General features: G+C 40.9%; 1 protein-coding gene across 1 annotated transcript in view; it reads right to left on the bottom strand.

Moving 5' to 3' along the window:
* hipk3b (homeodomain interacting protein kinase 3b) overlaps nucleotides 1-23,000 on the bottom strand; it is a 43,180-nt gene that overhangs the window by 18,870 nt on the left and 1,310 nt on the right. The window contains exon 2 of the mRNA XM_069173361.1: nucleotides 13,848-15,159. Coding sequence (XP_069029462.1) covers nucleotides 13,848-15,159 — 1,312 coding nt within the window. The remainder of the gene's footprint in view (nucleotides 1-13,847; nucleotides 15,160-23,000) is intronic.

Raw genomic sequence — 23,000 nt, 5'->3', positions numbered from 1 at the left:
ACCGACATGCTCTACTTTTCAGAAGAAAAATAACATTTACATGTTTTAAAAGAGGACAAATAGTTCACATTAAAACTGGACTTATAAAAAAAAATTTGCCCCCCCTCAACTTCACCCTCCCTGCATGTATTATGTATGGCTCTGTAAACTGGTGCTGAAATCTTGAGCAAATAAAGACCCATTTTTAACAATGTCATGGAATTCCTGATGATGGCCTGCTCAGATGGGATTGTGTGCCACGTGTGCAACAGTGCCAAGTGACATGTAAGCCAGTGTTGTGCGTGGACAGGAGTCGCCAAGCGTCAGCAGCCCGTGCCAGTGGGTTAGCAGGTCAGCCAGGCTGGGATCAGAGCTTTAACGGGCTGTTGTATCAGCTCGAGGCTGATAGAAAATAAGAAGCGCAGTCACTTCATCTTTGCCTACTTGCTGGCTCAGTGTTTCCTTTCATTTATAGTACTCTAAGGCCATGTCAAAAGAGCGGCTGGTGGTGACGCAGGCCTGTCAGCGCCAATAAAGGTAAGACATGCTGACAGTCAAGAACTTTATGTTTAGGACACACCACAAAGACATTACACTTGACAAAGCAGTGACAGCATGAAGTATTCAGAGCTCTTTCATCTGATTCAAGCCTATCTGCGAAGTGTTGACCTCCAAGCTCATTAAAAACGATAAGACACAAGGACTATCTGGCACACAGACTCTACATACTAAATGGGGATTTTAGAAACCTTTGGAGAATAATATCTTGCGAGTGACAAGCTGAAAGTAATGATGCCATGAACTGGCTAAATTGATGGTGTGTGTGTAAAGACTTGGAAACATTTCCTTATATCACTTATTTGATGCATCAACAGCACTGAGAGACAATTCAACGTAACTGTATATAGTCTTTATGACCGTAGCAGCAGCAGCAACTGATTTTTATTTCACCCATCCTTATTTCCTGCATAGATGACAGCATTGCTCAGAATAACTCAACTCTGAAATTACACTTGTGAGAAATTTGAGCAATGGAGATACATTTCACTTCCGTTCAGCACAAGACATTTCTCAACAAACCATTTACTAACATAAAACAATGCAGAGCACTGAAATTATCCAAAGAATGAGGATCCAATGTCAAGACAACCTGTTCTAGCGGCATCCTAAGTTTGCTGTTCCACAAAGCTCGAAATACCAACTAAGGCAATCCTGCCCTTTCATACGGAGCGTATTTAAAGGGATCCAGCAGACAACTTCTCGATGACGTCTTTGGAGCCATATGGGACTGAAAGCATGTGGGACATATGGACGGCAACAGCAAACACAAGACCTGCTAAATTAAGTTTTAGACAATTTTATCACATGGTAAACACAAATGCAAGCAACAGCTGGCGCAGTAGCCAACATAGCATCAGAGGACCAACCAGGCAGTTATGCCAACCATTTCAGCCTCACAGGCATGTCCTATTTATAAGGAAAAGGTTTTCCCTGGAGGAGTGAGGAAATCGACGCCACATATCAACATGTTCCTGTATTCATCAGGACACAAGGCTGACGTAGAGAAATACTGTAAGGCTGATGAGTACAACTTGAGCAGTACAACCGAGCCTCAGCGGGTGGGTCTTGTAGTTGGAGGCTACCCTGTAACCAAGACTTGTTATCACACCCTACCTGATTAGTCAATTGCCGATTGAATGGATTAGAGCAATTATACGTAGCCCTACATGCTACTTTTATTAATAATTCTTCCCTAGTTCTAAAAAAACAAAACAAAGATGGCCTACTAACTAGGTTCTACGCAAATGATGAGCACTATGACAAAATAATGGAATATTCTGGATTTATAGGGATTATTGCAGTTTTTATTCATGTGAAACACAATGCGTCAGCATGACTGACTAACTGAGGGCTGTAACGCTTCATCTCTGACAGCATGTGATACATCTGTATCACATGCTGTCTCCCTGGACTTTCTCCAAAGAATAAATCAACTGAAATAATCATGCCAATAATCACCTTCGGCTTCGGCAGTCACAGAAATAAATTTAAAAAAAAAATCGAGGACAGAGATCAAGAAAAATATGGACAGAATATTCATGAATCGTCTTCTGTCAAGCGCCTCCTCATTTGTGTATTACAGGTCCCACCAAAGATTGAAGTGCTTGTGGGTACACAGAGGACAGTTACATTGTGTGGTTTTCTTTTCGTGCTTTTGCTCTAACCTTTTCCTGCTGTATGCACAGTAGCAGTGCAACATTTAATATCACAAACTGAAATAAAGAGAGAAAAATAGAAGTCAGCAGGTTTTCTCTCCTTTGGTTTAGGGTTCGGGAGGGGGGGGGGTAAAGTGGATGTTGCCATGGTTGCACGGCTCCATCCTAATCAATGCAACCAAAGCCTCACCGCCCTCCTATGAAACCAAATCTGTTTTCCATTCTGAGGATATGACGTACATGCTGAGGGGCCGCTGAATGCAAGCGGAGCAGAAGCCTTGTGACTGTTCACTGCCACGTGCAGGAACCCCAGAAGAAACGGACAGGTGCAACACAAAGCAAAGTGATGGACCGATATCCTGCCTTTTGTTACGTGAACGACACACTCCAACTTTATGTCGCACAACAGGAATGGTTGGAAACAGACGATGCATCAATGGATTGTCGAGGAACAGGCACAAACTAAAAGACAAATGATGACACACAATGCATCTGGTCGGCACTTGCACATTTGAAATAAACTGCAGAAGGAGTGTCGAGTGTAACAGGCAGCCAAAACGAATATTATTCCAGGCAATGACATGATGCCTCATAACTACCCCTAAACAGGCAGTGATTCATCCAAAACTCATTTAAGATAACAACAATGCAAAACAATAACAGATCAATAAAACATCATTATACTTTTACAGTCTATTGCTTGCAGTCAATCTGCTTCCAAGGCTTTAGTGTGCTGCAGAAACTGAACACGTTTTTCTCGGTCACGAGACAAAGGTCTGTTGACTTTTACGACTGCACTGGATGAAAAAGAATGATATGAGCGAGACCTGAGTTGTCTATCATATCACTTTCTCCTCGCAGCCTCAAAGACTTCCACAGAGCCTCAAGTTTTCTCTGAAACACCTTCAGAGGCAGCAGAGGGGAAAACAGACGCATCTTCAAAGAGCTTTGTGTGTCGGCTAGCAGCATTGTCAGATGCTCTTTCTAAAACATCTCCAGTTCACAGCTCACGTCTGCGCCTTTTTTCTTTTTTTTTTTAATCACACGTAGAAAAAAGTTCATTGGGTTGAATACACTTAGAAATCGTGTGGATATGTGTTTCAACAAGGATTGTATTTAAATAGATTTAGCAGACACGGTACAGTTCAGATGTAACATTGGATTTTAGTAAGGTCACTACAGAACTACAAAATCTGCATTGGCTGCCGGCTTTTCTTTAATGGAAACCATCACTAACAAACTGTAATGCACAATGCTGAGCACAGCAGTAACAGCAGGCCTAGCACAGGCACCACTGTGCCAAGTATAACCTGCCCCCACTGCAGGTATGATATTCAGCAAAAAATGACTAAATGAAACCCAAACAGGGTGGAGCAATGGCAAGATGTTCCCACCAGATTTTACAGCACCTTCGTGGACAGGCTCTGATCTATAAAAACAAGTCTCCTCGGTCTGTTTGCTCCTTCACCTTAAACTGTTACTGCCCTTCTTCTTCCATCTACATCTTTTGCTCTTTCACCGTTTGTCCCTCATCCACAAAGAATTTAAGGCACATTTGTTTGTAGAACCCAAACTGGGGTTCATCAAATTTTAGTTGATGATTAATTGTCACACAAACTGTTTGTCTTTTTATTGTACGACAAAACTATCGTATATTCCTAATAATAGTTGAAGAAAACAAGGTACAACTTATGGAAAAGGGCAATTAATTGACCGTGTTGTTTGCCTTTGCAACTAAATCCACAACGTTATTGTCAGTAGACGCTCATCAAATAGTCGTTGGTTGAATATTAGAAATTAAGTAACTCAAAAAAAGTTAGTTGCTTTCCTGTCAAGTTCCTTTAAACCACAGCAGAAGGAGTCAAAATGAGATGATGTCATTAAAAGCGTGCCATGCAAACCTTTAAATTGGTTCAATAGTGATTGAAAAATTACATTTATTTTTTTATCCAGCCGTTTTTATACAAATGAATGGAGATATTTCTCTCGATTACGCAAAATGACTGTGGTAGGCTCAAATAATTGCCATAAGGTGATTATGGAGAAGTTGTGACGGGCCTAACCAACACAAATATGATCCATGGAAAGACTCCAAAACACATGGATGAAGGGATCCAGAAGACAGTCCTCCAACACTGTCCTCAAAGTATGCCTCCTAGCTCGGCACTGTCCTGCTGGGGAACAGAACCCATTTGACTGTTGAATATATTGGTGTCGAGATTGCAAAATCATTTAAAAAAAAAAAAAAATGCTAGTTTTTAATGCGTATGTCAAATCAGTGTTGATGGTAAATGTTGTAATTGAAGCAATAAATTCTTTCATAAATTATCTATCTCTGGGAAGCAGTTGCAAAAGCTGTTGTTGTTCCCGCACCAGCGCAGTCATCTGGCATGCAGAGTGACGTTTGTGGAGGCTGAAAGAACTACTGGCTAAATGAGCCGTCCGGGTAGCCGCACCAAGACAAAGTCTTTCCCCTTGTACTGCAACTAGCTACGTTTTCAACTGCAAAAATAGCGTCCAAAAGAAAGTGCAGAGGATGTTGTGGACAAGGATACATTCTACAGAGTTTTTGTTGACATAGATATTCAGATGGATATATTTTAACCAGACTCTACGGCCGAAGAAATGCAGCAGAGCGAGGACAAGTTGCAGCTGCATTAAGATGTGCAGGAGGATATGGCAGGCGAGTACCATCTTACAACTGATCTGCAGCGGCTGCTGGTGCCTTCGCTCAAACTACCCTCCAACGGCAACAGAAACCCAATCATTCCGCTCAATCACGATCAGTTTTCTTAGCATGTGTTGTTTGTGTTTACGAAAGCTGCTGACATTACAGTATGAGATCACCACTAGTAGGTTCCTGATAAATAACCACTTTCTTCTTCCCTGTCTATTGCTCTTTGTAGACAATATCCTCTGGCTGCTTATAGTTTCTTTGGTTGAAGGGGTGCAACAAGGAGAACGACTTGGCAAAGGGAACAAAAGGACTTGGGGGCCAGGCGACAGAAGATCACGCAATGCATCCTGGTACATGTAGGCATTGCTGGTATGGCTCCAATAGCTGGAAAACGCCCTTTCTTGGTCAATAAAGCAGCGGCTTGGATCAGTCCGTCCAGGATTTCGCAGAGTTTTTTGGGGATTGTTGCGATCAGAAATGCTTGATATGCTGGGAATTTTCTCAAAAATTGCAATGTAATTTGAGGAGTTTTAAGTGAGTTTTTTGCGTCAAATTGCGGGAATTACAAAAATGTGCAAGTTCAGAAAGAAAAATGTGATTTTCTTAAGCACTACCTGATAAAGGAATAAATATGTCATTACATCCTGTGATAATAATCATGCTGTACATCACAGAAATATTTTAGTTCTAATCTTTTTTTCATTTATTTATTGAACTTAGAGAACTATGGGGCTAAAGGTTACAAAAATAAGTCACAGGAGTGACGCAGCTTTGACTGTAATATAGATACAATGACTACATCAGCTGTCAAAATTAGAGCTTCAGATGCAGTTTAATTCATGTTAATTCAACACAGGCCTGCTGTATTCACAAAAACAAAGTGCAGTGTCTTACAACACGTATTCTGTACATTTTCTGTAGCACACATAATCACTTCCATTGGTAATAAGCATTTCTTTACAAAATGTTATTGTGAAAGTTCCGCAAACCCCCTCCACTTCTGCTTGTTCCGGTTTGATCCGGTGCTCAGAGTTTGTTTTGGTGAGGAGATGAGAAGGAGAACCATGCTGACTGTAAATGTGAAATTATTTGTGTTAATAAAGTGAGTTCTGTTCTTCTTACTTTATGCTTGAATACTTTCAGCACAGCTTCTGCATAATACTTGTGTAAGCACAGACTTTTTCCGGTGTGTTGTTGATGAAGTCGAACCTAATTAAAAAAACAAACAAAAAAACACTTAGCAGACATGCATATCACAGAATCTACATTTTGAGAAATTGGCGGGAGTTTGCAATTTTTTTTTAATTTGTTTTTAATTCAAAAAATTGCAAACTCCCGCCAATTTCTCAAAATGTAGATTCTGTGATATGCATGTCTGCTAAGTGTTTATTTTTTTTTATTTTTTTTATTTTTTTTTTATCAGGTTCAGCTTCATCGACAACACACCTGAAAAAGTCTGTGCTTACACAAGTATTATGCTTTGCAACAAGGGCCAGGGCAGAGAAGAGAAATTAACATCTCTATTTAGTATTCATGGCCATTATGTCACACTCCAAAAATAGTCGTCGGATCCACCCTGCTCTGCCCTCAAAGCGAGAAACCACGTTTAAAGTGGAATCCAACAAGCTCACAAAGGCAACAGCAAATAAGGGTGGCTATTGGGGGGGGTTGGGGTGGGGTGTCAGTACCACTGCATGCTTATACTGGCCTTTCAGTGAGATTGTTTTGATGGAGAAATCCATTTGGGCTACACTGCAGTTGGCGTAAGCTCGGCCACAAAGAAAAACTGACAACAGGGTTACTAAATGGTGGAAGAATGGGCCTTACTGCACGCCTCCTCCAGGAGCTGTAATTCAACACACTGTAGGAGCACCCTGCATTATTCAGTGGAACACAAAGGCAGTGTAGCCAAGGGCGGAGGGAGTACTTGCACTCTGATCTGCCCAGACCTTAGATTAAGGATACAAGGCTTTAAACACGTTTCACAGATGTAAACCACTCAACATGCTGACATGGAGCCAGTGTTAAAGAAAGCCTTTTTCCACTTCCAGGTGGAACGTGTTTCTTCTTTGTTATTTACATGGTAAAAACAAAGTATTCTGAAATCAGTTGCAAAAGCTGGTTCTGGGGTCAGGATGATAAGAATCCATGTCTGAGGGTCATTTAAATGTACCAGGGCAACTTTGCAACAATAAAAAATTTTTTTAAAAAACAACATTGGCTCTCTTGGACACTTATAAGGAAATAAGTACACATGTCAAATAAATTACTTAAAAGGTGACAAGTCAAGCTTGATGAGCGATATTTGAACTTTAATGTATGCAATTATGTAATTTATGAGGAAATGAATTCCACTGATATAAGTACAACGTTATATACAGTTATGGTTACATATGGAAAATAACCCACACTTTATTAAAACTAAATCTCTCATGGACAAGCTTTCAGCTATTCTCATCCTTGAGAACAAAATATGTTTGTGTCGTTGCCAGCCACACGGCCTTAGTCATGAAAGATACCGTTTCAAGGTGGAATCTCACAACTATTACTTGGAAATTTGACTCTTTAAGCATTTAATGTCTGAAAAGAACAACAAGTACAGACTTTCTGAAAAACAAAGCTGATCTTAGACTTGAAGCACTTTGTGCAGTTTTACTTTTCTCGATTACATTGAAACTATTAAGCTACTAACTCAGAGGAATGACAAAACGACCATCACTTATTCAGAAGCGGTAGTATAATAGCACACTGTGGTACTTAAATGCAGCATCTAAATGTAGTATTATCATCAATATTGTAAATTATTCAAACAATATTTATTTCGTAACACAGCAGCAAAAGTCAAGTACTCGCAGAGTTTGGTTGGCACATACTTAATGTAACAACTAACTTGCAGCTTTGCATGGTATTCAAAAGGATCTTTTGCTCCGTTGTAGGCAGCAGCTTTAGCAACTCATACCAGTAACTGCATAATATTGTATGAAAACAATGTGATCATTTCCGCAGCACCAGCAGAATCACGTGGTGCCAGGAATATGAGGGTTCTCATGGGCACCCCAACTGGCATGGCAAAGAGTTGGACTGAGGTATTCAGCAGGGAGCTCGAGACATGTGACCACAAGACTGAGATAATATAAAGAGAGTCGCTTCCATCGCATTCAAACATTCAGTCTTAAGACAAAATCAGTGTAGATACGTAGCACTAAAGTGGACTGACAACAAAGTGCTCCCATCTTGTACAGCTTCATGAGAACTAGCCTTGTTGCATAATTTAGGTGATTGCTAACTGACAGATTGCAAGCCAGTGAAAGCTTCTGTATATGAATACGTGGAAATGCTCATTACAGCTACGAGCTGAGAGAAGCAGAGTTCATAAAGGAGGGGATGCATGCGTACCCACAATTTCCCACAGACACAAAACAAGTTTCTAAGACTGTATGGAGGATTATTTGCTGGCAGACCTAGTTTTCAGGGAAAACTTAATCCAGTAGTTTAAGTCGAAATATTCCATGTGTGGACAGGAGAATGACCCACAGCTTATGGTTTCATAGAGATCCACCGTGGAAAATCTAGAGAGGACTAATATGTTCCATTTCCATCAAATTTAAATCAGCCTGAATCATTCCTATCAGTCTGTGACATTTTTATTATTTTATTGAATTATAAAGTTGCCTGGCTTCAACTAAAAGACATGAATTTAACAAAACAAGTTTATATTGTGTCAATGAAAAATATTTCCTGGTAGAGAATTGTTCCTGAGGGTGCCTCATAATTACCAACAAGATTAGAATAATCTGACAGAAAATGACATGCACTGATGTCAAAACAGACTGTAACAGTATCAACAGTAAATAAATACCTTTTAATATTTGTAGATTGATGATGCTGAGAACTGTGAGATCTCAGGCTTCGCTGACTGTGCAAACCAGGGTGGCAAATTACAAGTGGCTGCTGGCCAAATGCTTGTAAATTGTGGAAGCGGCTGGTGTATCCGTCAACCTTATTGGTTAAAGTGGGTGATAGATTTCAGGTATCCACCAATAAATATTTAGTGCTGTGCACAAAACCAGACACACACAAATGCAAATTGACATGTGGAAATCAAAACAGCTGACGTTGGTGATCTGGTTGACCTTGAGCGAGTAAGTCAGAGCTCTCCAGTGTTTCAAGCTGTCCTTATTTCATTCTGGCTGCCTATGTGTTTCACCATCTATAGAAGTCAAAGCACACTGGCCGGCGTCCCATGTGCTATTTTAAGTAACCCTCCACTCTCAGCCTCAGCAACGCTATTGCCTCACAGTATGCTTTGCATACACCTGAACAGAGGAACAACATTATAACAAAGCATTTTTTGTTTCACTTGTGTTTCATCAAATACTTGATCCTGACAGAATAATCAAATGAAAATTCAGTCATAATAATATATAAAATATTCATAGTCCGTGATGGAAGGTAAGGAAAGTACCTCTGCCAATGCAAAGTATTTTACAGTATTAAAATACAGTCCACAGTGTACATTTTTGGATAGTTACACATTTTTTGGTTCCGTTGGCTCTGTGCTTCAGTACATACAATTTTAAATATAATGTTAGATACTACATTAACGTGCAATTTTTCAACTTTAATTTGGGTAGATAACTCAATATTGAAAGAATTATTTGTAGTCCTTCTTACAAAAAGTGCCCCAATTGCAATAGTTCAAAAGTAATTAGACACTTTCCTCCTAAATGTTTCTTGGGCAGCTGTTGTTTGAATGTTAATTCATAAAAGAGCATACACGTGGCTCTGGAAGGATTTAGGTTATTCAGACTGAGAAAGGGTGGTCTGTTAATATAAAGAGGCTAAAAAAAAAACTGATATTAAAAGTAGTCAACAGTTTAGGTAATTGTAAAAAAATTAAAAAATTAAAAAAAAATAAGCAGGTGCTCACAGGAAAACTAGAAAAGGACAAACAAAGAAGAGGCCTCTGAAGCGTTCCACATTTATCTGTAAAACATGGTGAGGGCTCTGTTATGTCTTGGAGATGTATGGCTGGAATTGGTACACAGGCCATTATTGATGATTTCACTGCTGGCAGAAGAACGGGATAAATGTGGAGGTATGCAGGAGCATTCTGCGTGCTCAGACTCAGCCAAGTGCATCAGAACTCATGAGCTTCTCCGGGTGAAGAGGTTCAACATCCTCGAATGGCCGAGTCGATCATCTGATCTCAGTCTGTATTCCACCAACTGAAGCAAAATCAGTCAAACAGGCCTTGTAGTGTGACATGATTGAAGAACAGCGCTGCAGTATCAGGAACATAGCACAACACCATGATGAAAGGTTGAGGATGGCCACATTTTTTGGTTTTTATCTGCCAGTTAGGACATATCCTACGACGTGTTCCTTGATGTCGACCAATAGAATGACGGAGTGCATTTGTAAACGTGGCGAGAGGATCATTGGCATTAAACATAGTCCCTCTGCAGCCGTGATTGACAAATTCTTGACCCTCCCCAGCGATGACACAGGAACTCGCACATGAACGTTAACAGTGATTGGTCCCGGTCATACTTGTAATGTATCCAGTCTCTCAACAAGGACACAGCAAGACTTTATGGCACTTTGATCGTGTAATCTGACATAGTTACCATCATGAAAGACAAATATATCTAGTTGTCCGAGCTCGGCTTAAAGGCAGGAAGACCCCACAACTAAAGAGAGCTGAAAGTGACTGCAGTGAAGGCCTGAGAGAGTGTCACCAGAAAAGATAGAAAGCATCTGGTGATATCCAAAGGCTGAACACTTCAGTTATTGCCTGCAAGGATTTCCCACAAAGTACTAAATACGCTGATTTTGTGAGACTTCATGTGTATCTGTTCAATTACACTACTTTTTTAAATCTTTGGCCACTTGGTGTTACGAGGTAAACAGTGGGCATTTACATTGGGCTTTATCTCCTTAGTGGGCTCAAAGTGCTTTATAGTTTGCCTCCCATTCACCCACTCACACAAACATGGAGGTGCTCGCCTGCCAAGGGCTAAATCTCCCATGCTATCCTGTTTGTATTGTTCTTAATAAACTTACATTAAAGATGTCGCTTGAAACTTTAATGTAGCACAACGTTTGCACTTATGGAACTATTGTCTATCTGTGACCAGTTAAAGATGCAAAAGAAACTGGAAATACACATTTTCACTGACCCCGTTTCTCTGACACAAAACAAATGAATTCTGGTGCGAATGACGTGTGCCCAGACAGACCCATATTGTCGTTTAGCACACTCAACTCAGCATTATTGATGTATGTTGTATCAAAATACAACACACGTGCAAGACTCGTGAGAAACTGCAGGTCACCAAAGCTTGAGACTGACAGGACTGACAAACAGAGTAGCAGCTGAACTGAATGTTCACTTCCTCCCCCACAAAATTACAGCAAACTGTGACAGATCTATTTTGGGCAACTTCCTGAAATGAAAGTGTATTTACAAGAACATAACAGCTTTTATAAAAAAAAAAAAAAAATTAAAAAAAAAAAAGAAAAGCTTGATGAATGTGTGGGATCAAAAGAAAATGCAACAATTAAGAGAAATTGACAAGTATTCTATCCCTTCAAACTATGGGCAAGAAATGGGTCAAAGCAAATACTGTGGTCGACGGTGGAAAGATTTACAGGAAATGCAAAGGGAGACATACAATGCTCTATTTGCATCTATTTCATTGAGTGTTTTAGTTCCCTGCAATGCATACTGCTTCACTGCCTCAGTGTGCAGGCAGAGAGAAATATTCAAATGCCATGTAAATGCTGTTCACTAACAGCTAGCTCTTACATTGCAGGCCATTCTTCCGAGGCTCAGAAAGCAAATTTAAAGCATTAACATTTTGGAGCACAAAATGATTCGTCTTAATTTTCCAGTTCAAATAGATTTCCACTTGTTCAGATATTATTGTGATACAGGTGGAAAATCTTAATGAGGAGCATGTTGCCACCTTACTCACTTGACATTTCAGGATTATCGCATCCCATCGTAACATGAGCATCACAAAACAAAGCAAAAGCACAAACTACATCCATTATTCCACAGCATCAAGCTAATATAGTGATGACAGCCTACTTATTACAGCTTGTCATCAGAGGAAAAGATCCACTGGCGTGGCAGAACACAGACTGTTGTCTCTTATTACAAAAGATGCTGCTTGCTAGTATGGATCTGTTCCACCAGTATTTTGATCTCCAATTCTTAATTTTTGGACTGTCCTTTGGAGGGCCTGTTTACCTTACCAACTGACACACGCACTCACACAACAACAAAGTTGCCATGCAAAGTGCTTGTCTGTCATTGGGGACAAGTTGGGGTTCAGCATTTAGGCCAATGTCCCTGTGGACATGGGGACCAAACCACCAACATTATGATTATTTGCGCAACCTGCTCTGCCATCTGAGCCACTGCCGTCCTGCACTGTGCAGTCAGTTTATAAATTCATACCTATTCCCACTGTGTTCACAGACTTTGAGCTACACGTATAGAATGAGCATCCCAAACAAACATAAATATGACGTATGCTCTCCGCAGTGATGTAAATAATAGTCTATAACACCATTATATTCTAATTACCTAACGTTTGATAGAGCGTGCGGCAAGGTGCAAGCTCTGTTAAACGTTCAATGCGTCATACATCAAGCTCTGTTTTGGTGTGCAAGCATAGACTTGGACTGCAAAAAGATACTTTGAGTTACAGTTAAGCATGCACAGTGTGAGTAAAGCTCAAAGCATGAGAGAGCACGGGACCGAAGTAAACCAGAACACGGATTAAAAAGGAAGCACATCCGTTCTGTGAGATGGAAGTTTAAAATACAGTATAAACACTGTTATTATGACTACATTTGCCTTTTTTTCCATTCGCTCAGTGTAGCACACTTTAGCTGTGACATGGCTCAGTCACCTGCATGCTCATGAGCAAGTTCTATTACGCGTGCAGGAATTTAGTGCGAGTAGCATTTGCTATGCGGTTAATACTACAGTATAATATTATAATTTCTTCAAGAGTATGGTTTATCAAGCTCAGGACATACGGCATAAAAAAACAAATTATTTACCCTTTGTGAGGCATACACAAGCCCACATTGACATCTGTGAATTTATTAGTACAAAATGGCTTACTTTATATCTTCCTATCGTCCCAAAGTCTATGCAAACTACAGAAAGGTACAAACAGTGAACTGGGTCACTCCTGACTCTTATGCAAGTTACAATTGATATCATTTCAGGCCTGTTTTTCCAATCGAACCAAACACTCCTAGCACGCCAAAAGTCATTTGTCCTGCCAATTTTCCTAGTGCATGTCCAAGACCATTAGAAACACATGGCGTCCCTCTAACATAAACAAAAGGTATTTTATCTACCTCCATGTCATACCCCAGTGCCCGTAAAAGTGTAAAAATGTGTTACATGGCCTTGAATCATTTCTGTTCCAACCTTTCTAGCCTTAATCTAACTGTATACACTATGTATTACCATAAATCTGCAAATAGTTGCCTGTCCATTTTTTTTTTTTTTTAATCATAACATAACATAACATAATCTCTGTAAATCCTCCCAAATCTTAAGGCCAATACAGCTCCGCCCCACAAAGAATACAATAAATGTTCACAAAGTCAATCAAACATTCATTATTACTTATTGTTTTGAAGTAGTATTGTATGAACTAGTATAATTCCAAAAGTCGGAGGGCCATGAGCGGTCAGCCTGTAGCCTGATCATAATCACTGCAGGGTCACATTTTTTTCTAAGTCTGTGGTATGTGGCTCCTAAATACACAGGATGTTATGCAGTATGGGAGACATTTCCTTGTTTTGCTAGAGGAAGGACATTTTTTAAACTTTAAACTATGGCGGTCTGGACTCCAACCAAGTTATTTGTTTGAAATTCATAAAGCTCAAGCCCGCTTTGTTTTAAATTGTCATAAATCTCCACATTCTTTTTTTGTACTTACCTATAGTACCGAGACTGGAGGTACGTGGAACACACTGCTTTGGACACGTGACTGGCCGAGCCAAAGTCTATCACCTTCACTCTGTAGGGTTGCCTCACTGGGTCCACCAGCATTATGTTCTCTGGCTTGAGGTCTGCATGAATCAGACCCATGCTCTTCAGCTTTTTCAGAGCTGTTGCTACCTGCTGTAGCACAGGTCTGATCACTTTCAGGGGCAGCGGGCTGAACTTGTTCTGCTTCAGGAAATCGTACAGGTTCTGCTCAAGCATCTCAAACACCAGGCAGGTGTGGCTGCGGTGCTGGAAGCATTCAAAGGCTCGCACCAGGTTATGCTCATCTGCATTCTCCCCACTCAGACGAGCAAGGATCCCAACTTCAATTTGACCCTGCCGTGCATATGAAGGATGGTTCTTCAGGATCTTCACAGCCACTACCTCACTCGTTCCCCTCTTCCAGCACTTTACTACCTGTCCGAATGTGCCACGTCCCAAGAAATCCAGCACTTCATAAGTATTCTTCATGGAACACAGGACTTCATGCTGTACTACCTGATAGTCCCCATCCCCTCCTCCCGTCCCTCCTGCTGCACCTACACCCTGTTTGGAGGGAACCCCTCCGGCCCCCACGGCCGCGGGCGCCGTCACGGCCGCGTTCCCCACATTCGTCGTTTGCAACATGGCAGGCAACATTGACAATTCCTCCACAATCTGCATGGTGCTCCCTCGGTTCTCGAGCTCCTCACTTTTACGTTTCAGCCCACATCGCTGTGAGCTGTCGGCTGAGTTCAAACCTCCACAGTTCTCTTCTCTGTCACCCTCCTCCTCTTCGCCTCCCTCACCTCCTCCACTGCAGCAGCCCTCTCCCCTTCCCCCTCCTCCTGCCCCTGTTGCTCCACTGCTGCTCCCACTTGCTATGTCTGTCTGCTGCGGCTGCTCCTTATCCTGCGAGTGGACAACCCCTGCCTCCTGTCCCTGCTGGGCCACAAACGGGCCTGGTCCTCCTCCTCCTCCTCCTCCTCCTCTTTTACCAGGATGTTGTCGCTGCACGCCACGCACCACCACTGTCTGCACCGAGTACTCTTGTCCTCCACGCACTTTCAGACCCACTGCCAAGTCTCGGTTCACAAACGAGTGGGCTTGTTTTGTTGGGTGCACAATGCCAAGGGTTCTGCTGTTCAGATAAGTCCGCGGGTGTGCCCTCTCATGGTACACACAGCTGCTGGGCTCAACTTTGAGTTTCTTCACACTGCTAAAGGCACTTGTCTGGGTATGATAAATGTGTGGTGGGTAGACCAAGACTTGTGAGGCCATACCTGCAGAGAAAAAAAACAGAAAGGAAGCGATAATTAGATCAACAGTAAACAGAAGCCAAGTCGTCATGTTACAAAGAGAGAGAAGAAAACAGGCAAGCAAGAGTTGTGGAGGGCTACAAAGCCCACTAAAACCTAGCTTCAGTGGTGATTGTGCAAAACAAAAGCTATCTTTTTATTACATCATCAGTCAAAAAAAAAACAACAGAGTATAGTCCAAATGTGTTTCCCTGTCTTAGTTTGCAAAAGGTCAAGAGTGAGTTTAAGTTACGTAGAGTCCAAAAATCTAACACACACCATCATTCCGATGTTGTCTTTTTTTACTTCTACTTGATGATGTCACAACTAACAGTGCCCCACTACCATCTGTCCCCCCCCATCAACGCAACAGCATGCCCCATGGATCAGAGAACGAGAACATATTGTAGTGGCGTGCATCAGAACACCTTCACCATTCTGCCCCATCCACTGCAATCCCACAAACACCTCCACACAGCAGATGACTAACTTCTCAAAGGTTTGCCTGACCTTTTCCTGCCATTTCCATGCATCCTTCTGCAGGTCTCTAGGCAACCAATTGAGAGGGAGAGCGGATGAGAGACAGACATACAGAGAAAAATAAAGTCACAAAGCATCATCAGGCTCATGTGTCCAATTACCGAAGACACGGCGTATTCTTCCCTCTTCCCCCATCGTTTCTGTTTGAGGGAGGACTTCATGCTCACTTCACTCCTCGCTGAAATATTCTGAAACTAGAATATGTGCCACAAAACCAGAGCCAAACAACAGGAGTCGCACGATGCTGGTCATCTTTAAAAACAATATTCAAAACTGGCACAGTGACCTTATCAGGCACTCTCCTGTGTGCCATACTAAAGCCCATGACCTACTTTCATTCTAGGCAATTTAACTGAGATACTCCAAAGGTTTCCATACTTTAATCAACACTATTTACAGAAGCATGTTTACCTAAAAACCAAATTAGACTAATCTTAATCAATGTTCTCAGTGTTATTAACAAGACAGTCTCACAAGAACCACTGTCTTTCTCTTTTCTTTTTTTTTTTTTTTTTTACAAGGACATACAAGTGAATCAGGTTTGGGCTGTTAGTACCCCCGTTGAGCCTCCTAAAATAAATATCCCTGATGGAAAGCACACTTGTGTTGTGATAACAGTAGCGCCATGAGCCATCCCTTTGACTCTATTCTGAGCAGCAAGATAAGGTCAACCTATTCTCTTGACAGCTCTTTGCACCATCACACCCTGTGTTACTGTTTGGTGGCACTGTTTACCATCTTCTCTGTTAGAAACACTTCATCAGATTATCCCAAGCAGGGCTCAAAAAGGCAACATTAAGGAGTAAAATTAGACAAATAAGTGTCCTGGGTATCCAGTCCAAAAGGCCTACCAGTGTCACAAACATTTTCCTTTAATACTTCATACAGCTCCATGGCACTCGTACTGGTGTTCATTAGACTGAAAGTCAGTTAACAAGTTTTAATTACCACATATGGCAGCTGGCTGGGGCTTTTTGTGAGGAATTTGCATATTCCCCAGTGGCAGCAAGAGTCTCCACAGCCTGGAGACATGCCAGTTAAACTGGACAAATTCTTTAAGAAATGTTTGCGTGAGTGAATGTCTTGCCTGTCTTTGTCTTTCTTGATGTGTTAGCCCTGAAATAGACAGGAATAGTGCTGGGATTTGCTTAACCGTTGTAGTGCCCATTGGTAAACGCTCCTGTTTACAGCACAGTCCTGTAATTTAGAGTACGATTATTCATAATAGTCGCTATGTAGAATTTAAATTTTGTTAACTTTGATATTCCTAATAGTGAGTTTCAGATGCTGATCCTGATAAGACAGAGACACATATCAATACAAAGGTTCCCACTTTTGACACGATATAAATTTCCAAAATATATACTGTGATACAAAGCTGGTAAGGCAGATGCGATTCAAGACCTGAACTAACAAGTTCTAGTATGTGAATGTTTAAAAACAACTTCCTGGCATCCAGGAGGTGTCTGATTTACCCCGAATTCACTCTGCAACAGGACAACAAGTCCAAACACACAGGCACACTCATAAAGCACCATCATAACCACAAGAAGAACAAGGAGTCCTGCAACAGATGGTGAGGCCCCACAGAGCCCTGATCTCAACATCATGGAGTCAGTCTGGGATTACAAGAATGAAGAGAGGACACTGAGACAGCCTGAATCTCCAGAGGAAGGGTGACAAGTTTTCCAACATGCTTGGAACAACCTATGAAGCCAAATACATTAAAGTTGCTGTTTTAAAGACGGAAATTTGCTCACACCAAACATTTATCTGATTGAGGTTTTTCTGTTAATTGTTCTTCGTATAAAGCCACTTGACAAAGTAAAGCTAATGATAGCATTATTTTTGAAAACATCCTGAGAAATAAATTCACAGTAATTCATATTTTAAAGGCAGTTTCCACATACAGGAATTTGTTAGTCTAGATTGTGATTGGCTCTTGGATTGACTCACCTAAATTTCTTATTTTGTGTATCACACTGATCATTTTATTACTACAACCTCTATCAGTGGCCTAAATGTTAAAAATGCAAATTTCTATGACTAACACTTTAATGGCAATTCTAACAACACATGATAGCAACTACAGCTTTGTTTTTGTTTTTTAATCCACTTATTGTAGTAACAAGGTGTTAACATGTCCCAGTTAAAGTCTGTTTAAAACACATTTTAAGATTTGTGGAACTATTATTTTCTTGATGAGACCAGGTCCACATTTTTTGCTGTGTCTCTGGGTCAATTTTAGAAATTATTGTGACTGTTTTTAAAACATCTTAGACTCCAACTTAAACTACAAACAACTGTCTGGCTAATAACACATACAGGCTTCATTCTTAGGATAATTGTAGGGGTCTGCTTTAATTTGATAGTTCACAAAGAGGGTGGGGGGTGGGATGTATGTGTCCCACACCAGGCTCGCTCGCTCGCTCACACACACACACACACACACACACACACACACACACACACACACACACACACACACACACACACACACACACACACACCGCTATAATTACATATTTGCAGCCTGTGGATGTGCCTCTCTAAATTTGACACATGGTTGTGCGAACTGCACACTGCTCATTGATCTGTGATATGAGCAGTTCAGCCATGTTTTTGTCTGCCTCCTTCCAAAACATACCAACAAGCACCACTGCATTTTTAAAGAAGAAAAGACGGGAGAACCAGCGGAAAACAATGCAGTACAAAGGCGTGACAGGAACTGTACAAGTTAAGTAACAAATGGTCACATTTGGCTTTTCCTGTTTTTATCCTCTGCGGCAGCTTTCCCATGTGAATGCTGTTGATTTGTCCACAATGCCCGCAATGTGTCAGAGAGTAATGGGGGACTCTTGCACAGACAAGAGCATAATTCTGGTTTCTACACAATAATTGTTGCAGATTGAATGTACAGTGCCACAGGGAGTTTGTGCAAAAAGCACAAGGTAAGGTTAGCAACCAGAAGGTTCAAAGGTACATGGGACACACCCAAGCCAAATGCCAGCCTCAAAGTGCAGACTCTGCAAACAGACCTCACCTCTAGGGACACATTCTGTCGGTCACCTTAGTGGCGAATCGCATACCACAGTTGGAGATAAACCTGTGATGAATCCTACCATTTTTAACCTCTACATCTTTAAATCATGCAAAGAAGAGGACCACATTATAGTGATCTTCCAGAGGGGGTTGGGGGGGGGGGGGGGTCCTGTGAGGGGTTTACTAAACAGCAAACCAAGAGTTTCCAGTGTTTGCTTCATCACCGTGAAAACAATAATCCGAATTGTAACTACATGGCAGGAAACAGCAGACAGCGTGGCCATTTCATATGAAGACAAAGACATGTCACTGTGCTGTTTTCAAGTCTATGTTTGATTGAGATTGTCCATAGAGAAGAAAACAAGTTCAGTCTAACACGAGGATGTGAAGTAGACAGCCTTTGTTGCTTCAAAGGCAAAAAAAAAATGGCAGCTGCTGCTATTATTACCATCTGAAGCCAGATACTCCCCTGGTCAGCAGTGAGGCTCCTCCTGTGGTGTTGCATTACATCTTTCAAAGCTGCAAAACCTTTCCATCAAGCTTGAGCTACTAAGTAATTGCTCACAGTTGAACTTTTGACCCTAGCCTACTCAAAGTGAATTTGAAAATAAACTAAACACCAGACACCTGTCCACAAGGAACAAATGATACCAACAGACAAAACAGAACAGACAAACAGGTAACAGTAACCACATGTTGTGGGGGGGGGGGGAGAGACAATAACCATTAGAGATCCCACAATACTAGCGTAAAGATGACCCGTCCCTGCTTTTTCTACAGACTAACTTCGCTGCCGGTTTACTGACAGACAAACAATGCCTCCCATTCTGTGTTCATACATTTCATACATAAAGATGAGGTGGAATACCAGCGCAAAATTGCTACCTTGAACAGTCTTGCGGCCGGGCGATGTGTCGATACGTTATTGTATCCTGATATGAGACTAGATATCATCTTAGATTTTTTTTTTTTTTTTTATATCATAATATCACTCTCATGTATCCAAAGCCATCCTGCAATGGGTTTGGATGTGGTAACCCCAAGCTAGTCAAATAGAGGCAACTGGACCCAAACTGTGCCAGTGTGCTCAAATGACAAACCCGTGCTGTAAAAGTTAGTTAGGAACTGTATAATCTATTCATGGATATTTGCTTGACTTCACAGCTCAAAGCAAAACTGTGTTGCTGTGATCAGTGAAGCTTAGATTCTGAATATGTGAGCTATAAATGTTTCCCTTCCTACAGCATCTCAAACCAGACACATTAAGCATTCACACTTCAGTCAAAAGGACAGATGATCATGAAAGGGTTTTGGGTGTCATCATGCATTCATGGAGCCCGTTAAGCGTCTTCTTTCTGTACAAAATGTGAGCAAAAAAATAAATCAATATAAAAGGCAACAAATATAAAAATGTAATTAACTGAAGACAAAAGTCATCTATATTTATTATAGCGAACATGGACGTCATGATCTTTGTATTCGACTGGAGCACAGCGTAGCATCAAATGCAAACATCAGTCCAGTTAGTTCTTCAAACCACACGATTCAACCCTGATGACTAATGACAGACTGCCTTCCAATAAAACAAAAATCCCAGCAAAATCAGGGCCTCGTGATAGTGGTAAAAATGAAAAGCATGACTTGTTCCACTCAAAACTGAGATAATTATCTCCCAAGATTTTTTGAGACACACATTTATTTATTTTTTTAAGAATATGCACAAGCAATATGATTGTGAGCCACTCTACTGGGTAAAGGACACAGGGCTTATTGCTTGACTAACAGATACCAAACCTGCAGCCAAATGTAACCTGTGCCCCAAAATACAGAAGCCTATTCTAGTTATGAAGGCAGAGTGCTTTCACAATATTCATCCCTTGTTAGCGAATCATTTTTTTCCACCTTCAGCTCATGACAGTTATTAAGAGCCTGCTTCAGTCCCGTGTGATCCTCGAGGATTCTCAGTCTGTAGGTTCAGACTGTTAATGATAAAGTCATGAATGGTGATATAACAAAAATAAAACTGTCTGGTTAGTGTATAATTCTACAGTTCAGCTTGATCCCAAATCTGCCATAGCCTCAAAATTCAGCATTTTTCACTTCTGCAGATGGTACAACATGAAGAACAGTGGCGGGTTTTGTGGCGATGACCAGAGCAATATGTTTGGCTAACTCAGGCAATAAGTCATACTGTTTTTCCAAGTTTGACCTGTTGACGCTCAGCAAGGAGGTCTTCTTGGATACTGCTCAAATGAGATGATGAATTCAACCGCAGACTGTGAGGTGGATCTAAAACACCCACTTTAGTCCCAATTCCCTGTTGCCATCCCCTAAGCGCTGAGCAAGGGTTGCCGTCTTAGGTCCCCGCCCCATAACCTCACTAGACACTCTGCTGCCTCGCCTGTCTCGTGAACTTGATCTTCTGTGCTCATTAGATAAAAAAGGCCCTCTATTTTGTACAGCATGTGACCTCATGATATTTCCACTGCGAACTTATGACTATCATTTAGCAGTCTTCTACTTGTTAGATAAGCGCCTGTTCACAAGCGATATGCTGTATAGTTGACTATTATGCAGAGGGGATAGTGCATTAGGTGTGTAGTGGTATGTGCCTCAGGTTTGGTTTAATTTTCAAATAATAACAACATTTAAAAGTGTCTAACTAGCCCGAACTCTCACAGTTAAGGCACTCAAATGCTGAGTGCTATCAATAGGAAAACATTCTGACCCATAAAGTGTGAGCTCCATACGGTGGCTGATTGTCTGTGAGCACTGAAGTCACAGTTTCTGTCTGCACAGAAGGGCTGGTTGAAATGTGTAGTGGGAGCTAACACGTAGTCCAAGTTTAAGAAAATCTTACAAAATGGTACAGATGTTCTTGTGAAAAATGGCACACCCCTAACTCGTGCTCTAGAATTGTCCATTCCGCAGTGCAAGCACAGAGACATAAATATATTTCTCAGTAATGGTTTGGATCATAAAGTGTACAAAAGTAAGTAGGTCTCATTCAGAACAGAACGTTGTGTACTAAATGATTTGGGACTAACACACGCACCGTTACTGGCCTGTAGTAAAAGCTGTTTTAAAAAAAAAAAAAAAACACATATTGACAACCAGCTAGTCCACTTTATGATAACACTTTGCACAAAATATAAGCATTTGTGCTTCCAAAATGAAAATTACAAACAAAAATAAACAGAGGCCTCATAATCCCTAATACTGGTCCTTCTTGCTTTCTGCAACAAAAATATGAAACATTTTTGATGTATGCCAGCAGTCCAACAGAAAATATATGAAATATGTGTAGGGTGGGTTTATTTTCTAGGCAATGTTTAAATACCAATTTTAACAAATAAACTTATTTATCAGTTAATGGGAAACATCACCATTTTTCTCTCAAAAAACAACAATTTGCATTCAAACTTCCAGCCAATAATGTCTTTCAAACATGTATTACCAGCTGTCACTAAGTTGCACACGTTGAAATACTACCCAGACAAACAAGCATTTATATTGATCGGCAAAAGCACTGATCATAGCACCAAACAAACTGTTGCACTCATTGAACCAGCCATGAATATAGTATTAGTTGCATTCATGAGTTCTTTTGCCTCACCAGTTTCTGGAAAACAGCATCTCAAGTGTTATTTAAATCCAGGCTTCTGACCAGATCACAGGATACATACACACAATTATGCTCTGGGAGCTATTTACTTCCTGAGATAACTAGACATTTTCCACCCATCACTTTTGTGATTCAAGTTACAATGCAACATCATCTTGTCATGGTGGTCTCCCCAAAATCTCTCATTCTGTTGTTTACTGCCTAATGTCAGTACGCAAACTTTAAGATGCCCTCACTTAGAAGCAAGTCTTTAAGTTGGCCACAATACATATAACCAGACGCTCCATGTATAGCAGCTCTGTACAGTCATTACAACACATGCAAAGGTGGGGAAATAAAATGCATGAACTTTCAGGAGTAAAGGCAAACACCACATTTCTATTTCTAGTTTGAGCATTTTACATTTTACAAAAGAACTTCAAGATGGTTCCCGACCTATAAATAGCTGGTAGAGCAAACAGTCATGCCTAAAATTGTATAGCACTAATTTATTTTGCTGGTAGTTGTTGGTCTTGTCCAAACTCTTTACAAAGGAGCGCAGTTATAAATCCTGTACTTCCTCTTTAATAAGCCCAACACTCAACGTGGCAATATACCAAGTAGATCATTACAGCTGACC

The sequence above is a fragment of the Embiotoca jacksoni genome, unplaced genomic scaffold, assembly GCF_022577435.1.
Source record: "Embiotoca jacksoni isolate LCO1_2020_lvr unplaced genomic scaffold, fEmbJac1.0.p SCAF_6, whole genome shotgun sequence".
NCBI classification, from domain to species: Eukaryota; Metazoa; Chordata; class Actinopteri; family Embiotocidae; genus Embiotoca; species Embiotoca jacksoni.
This window is presented reverse-complemented; position numbering and strand designations above follow the sequence as displayed.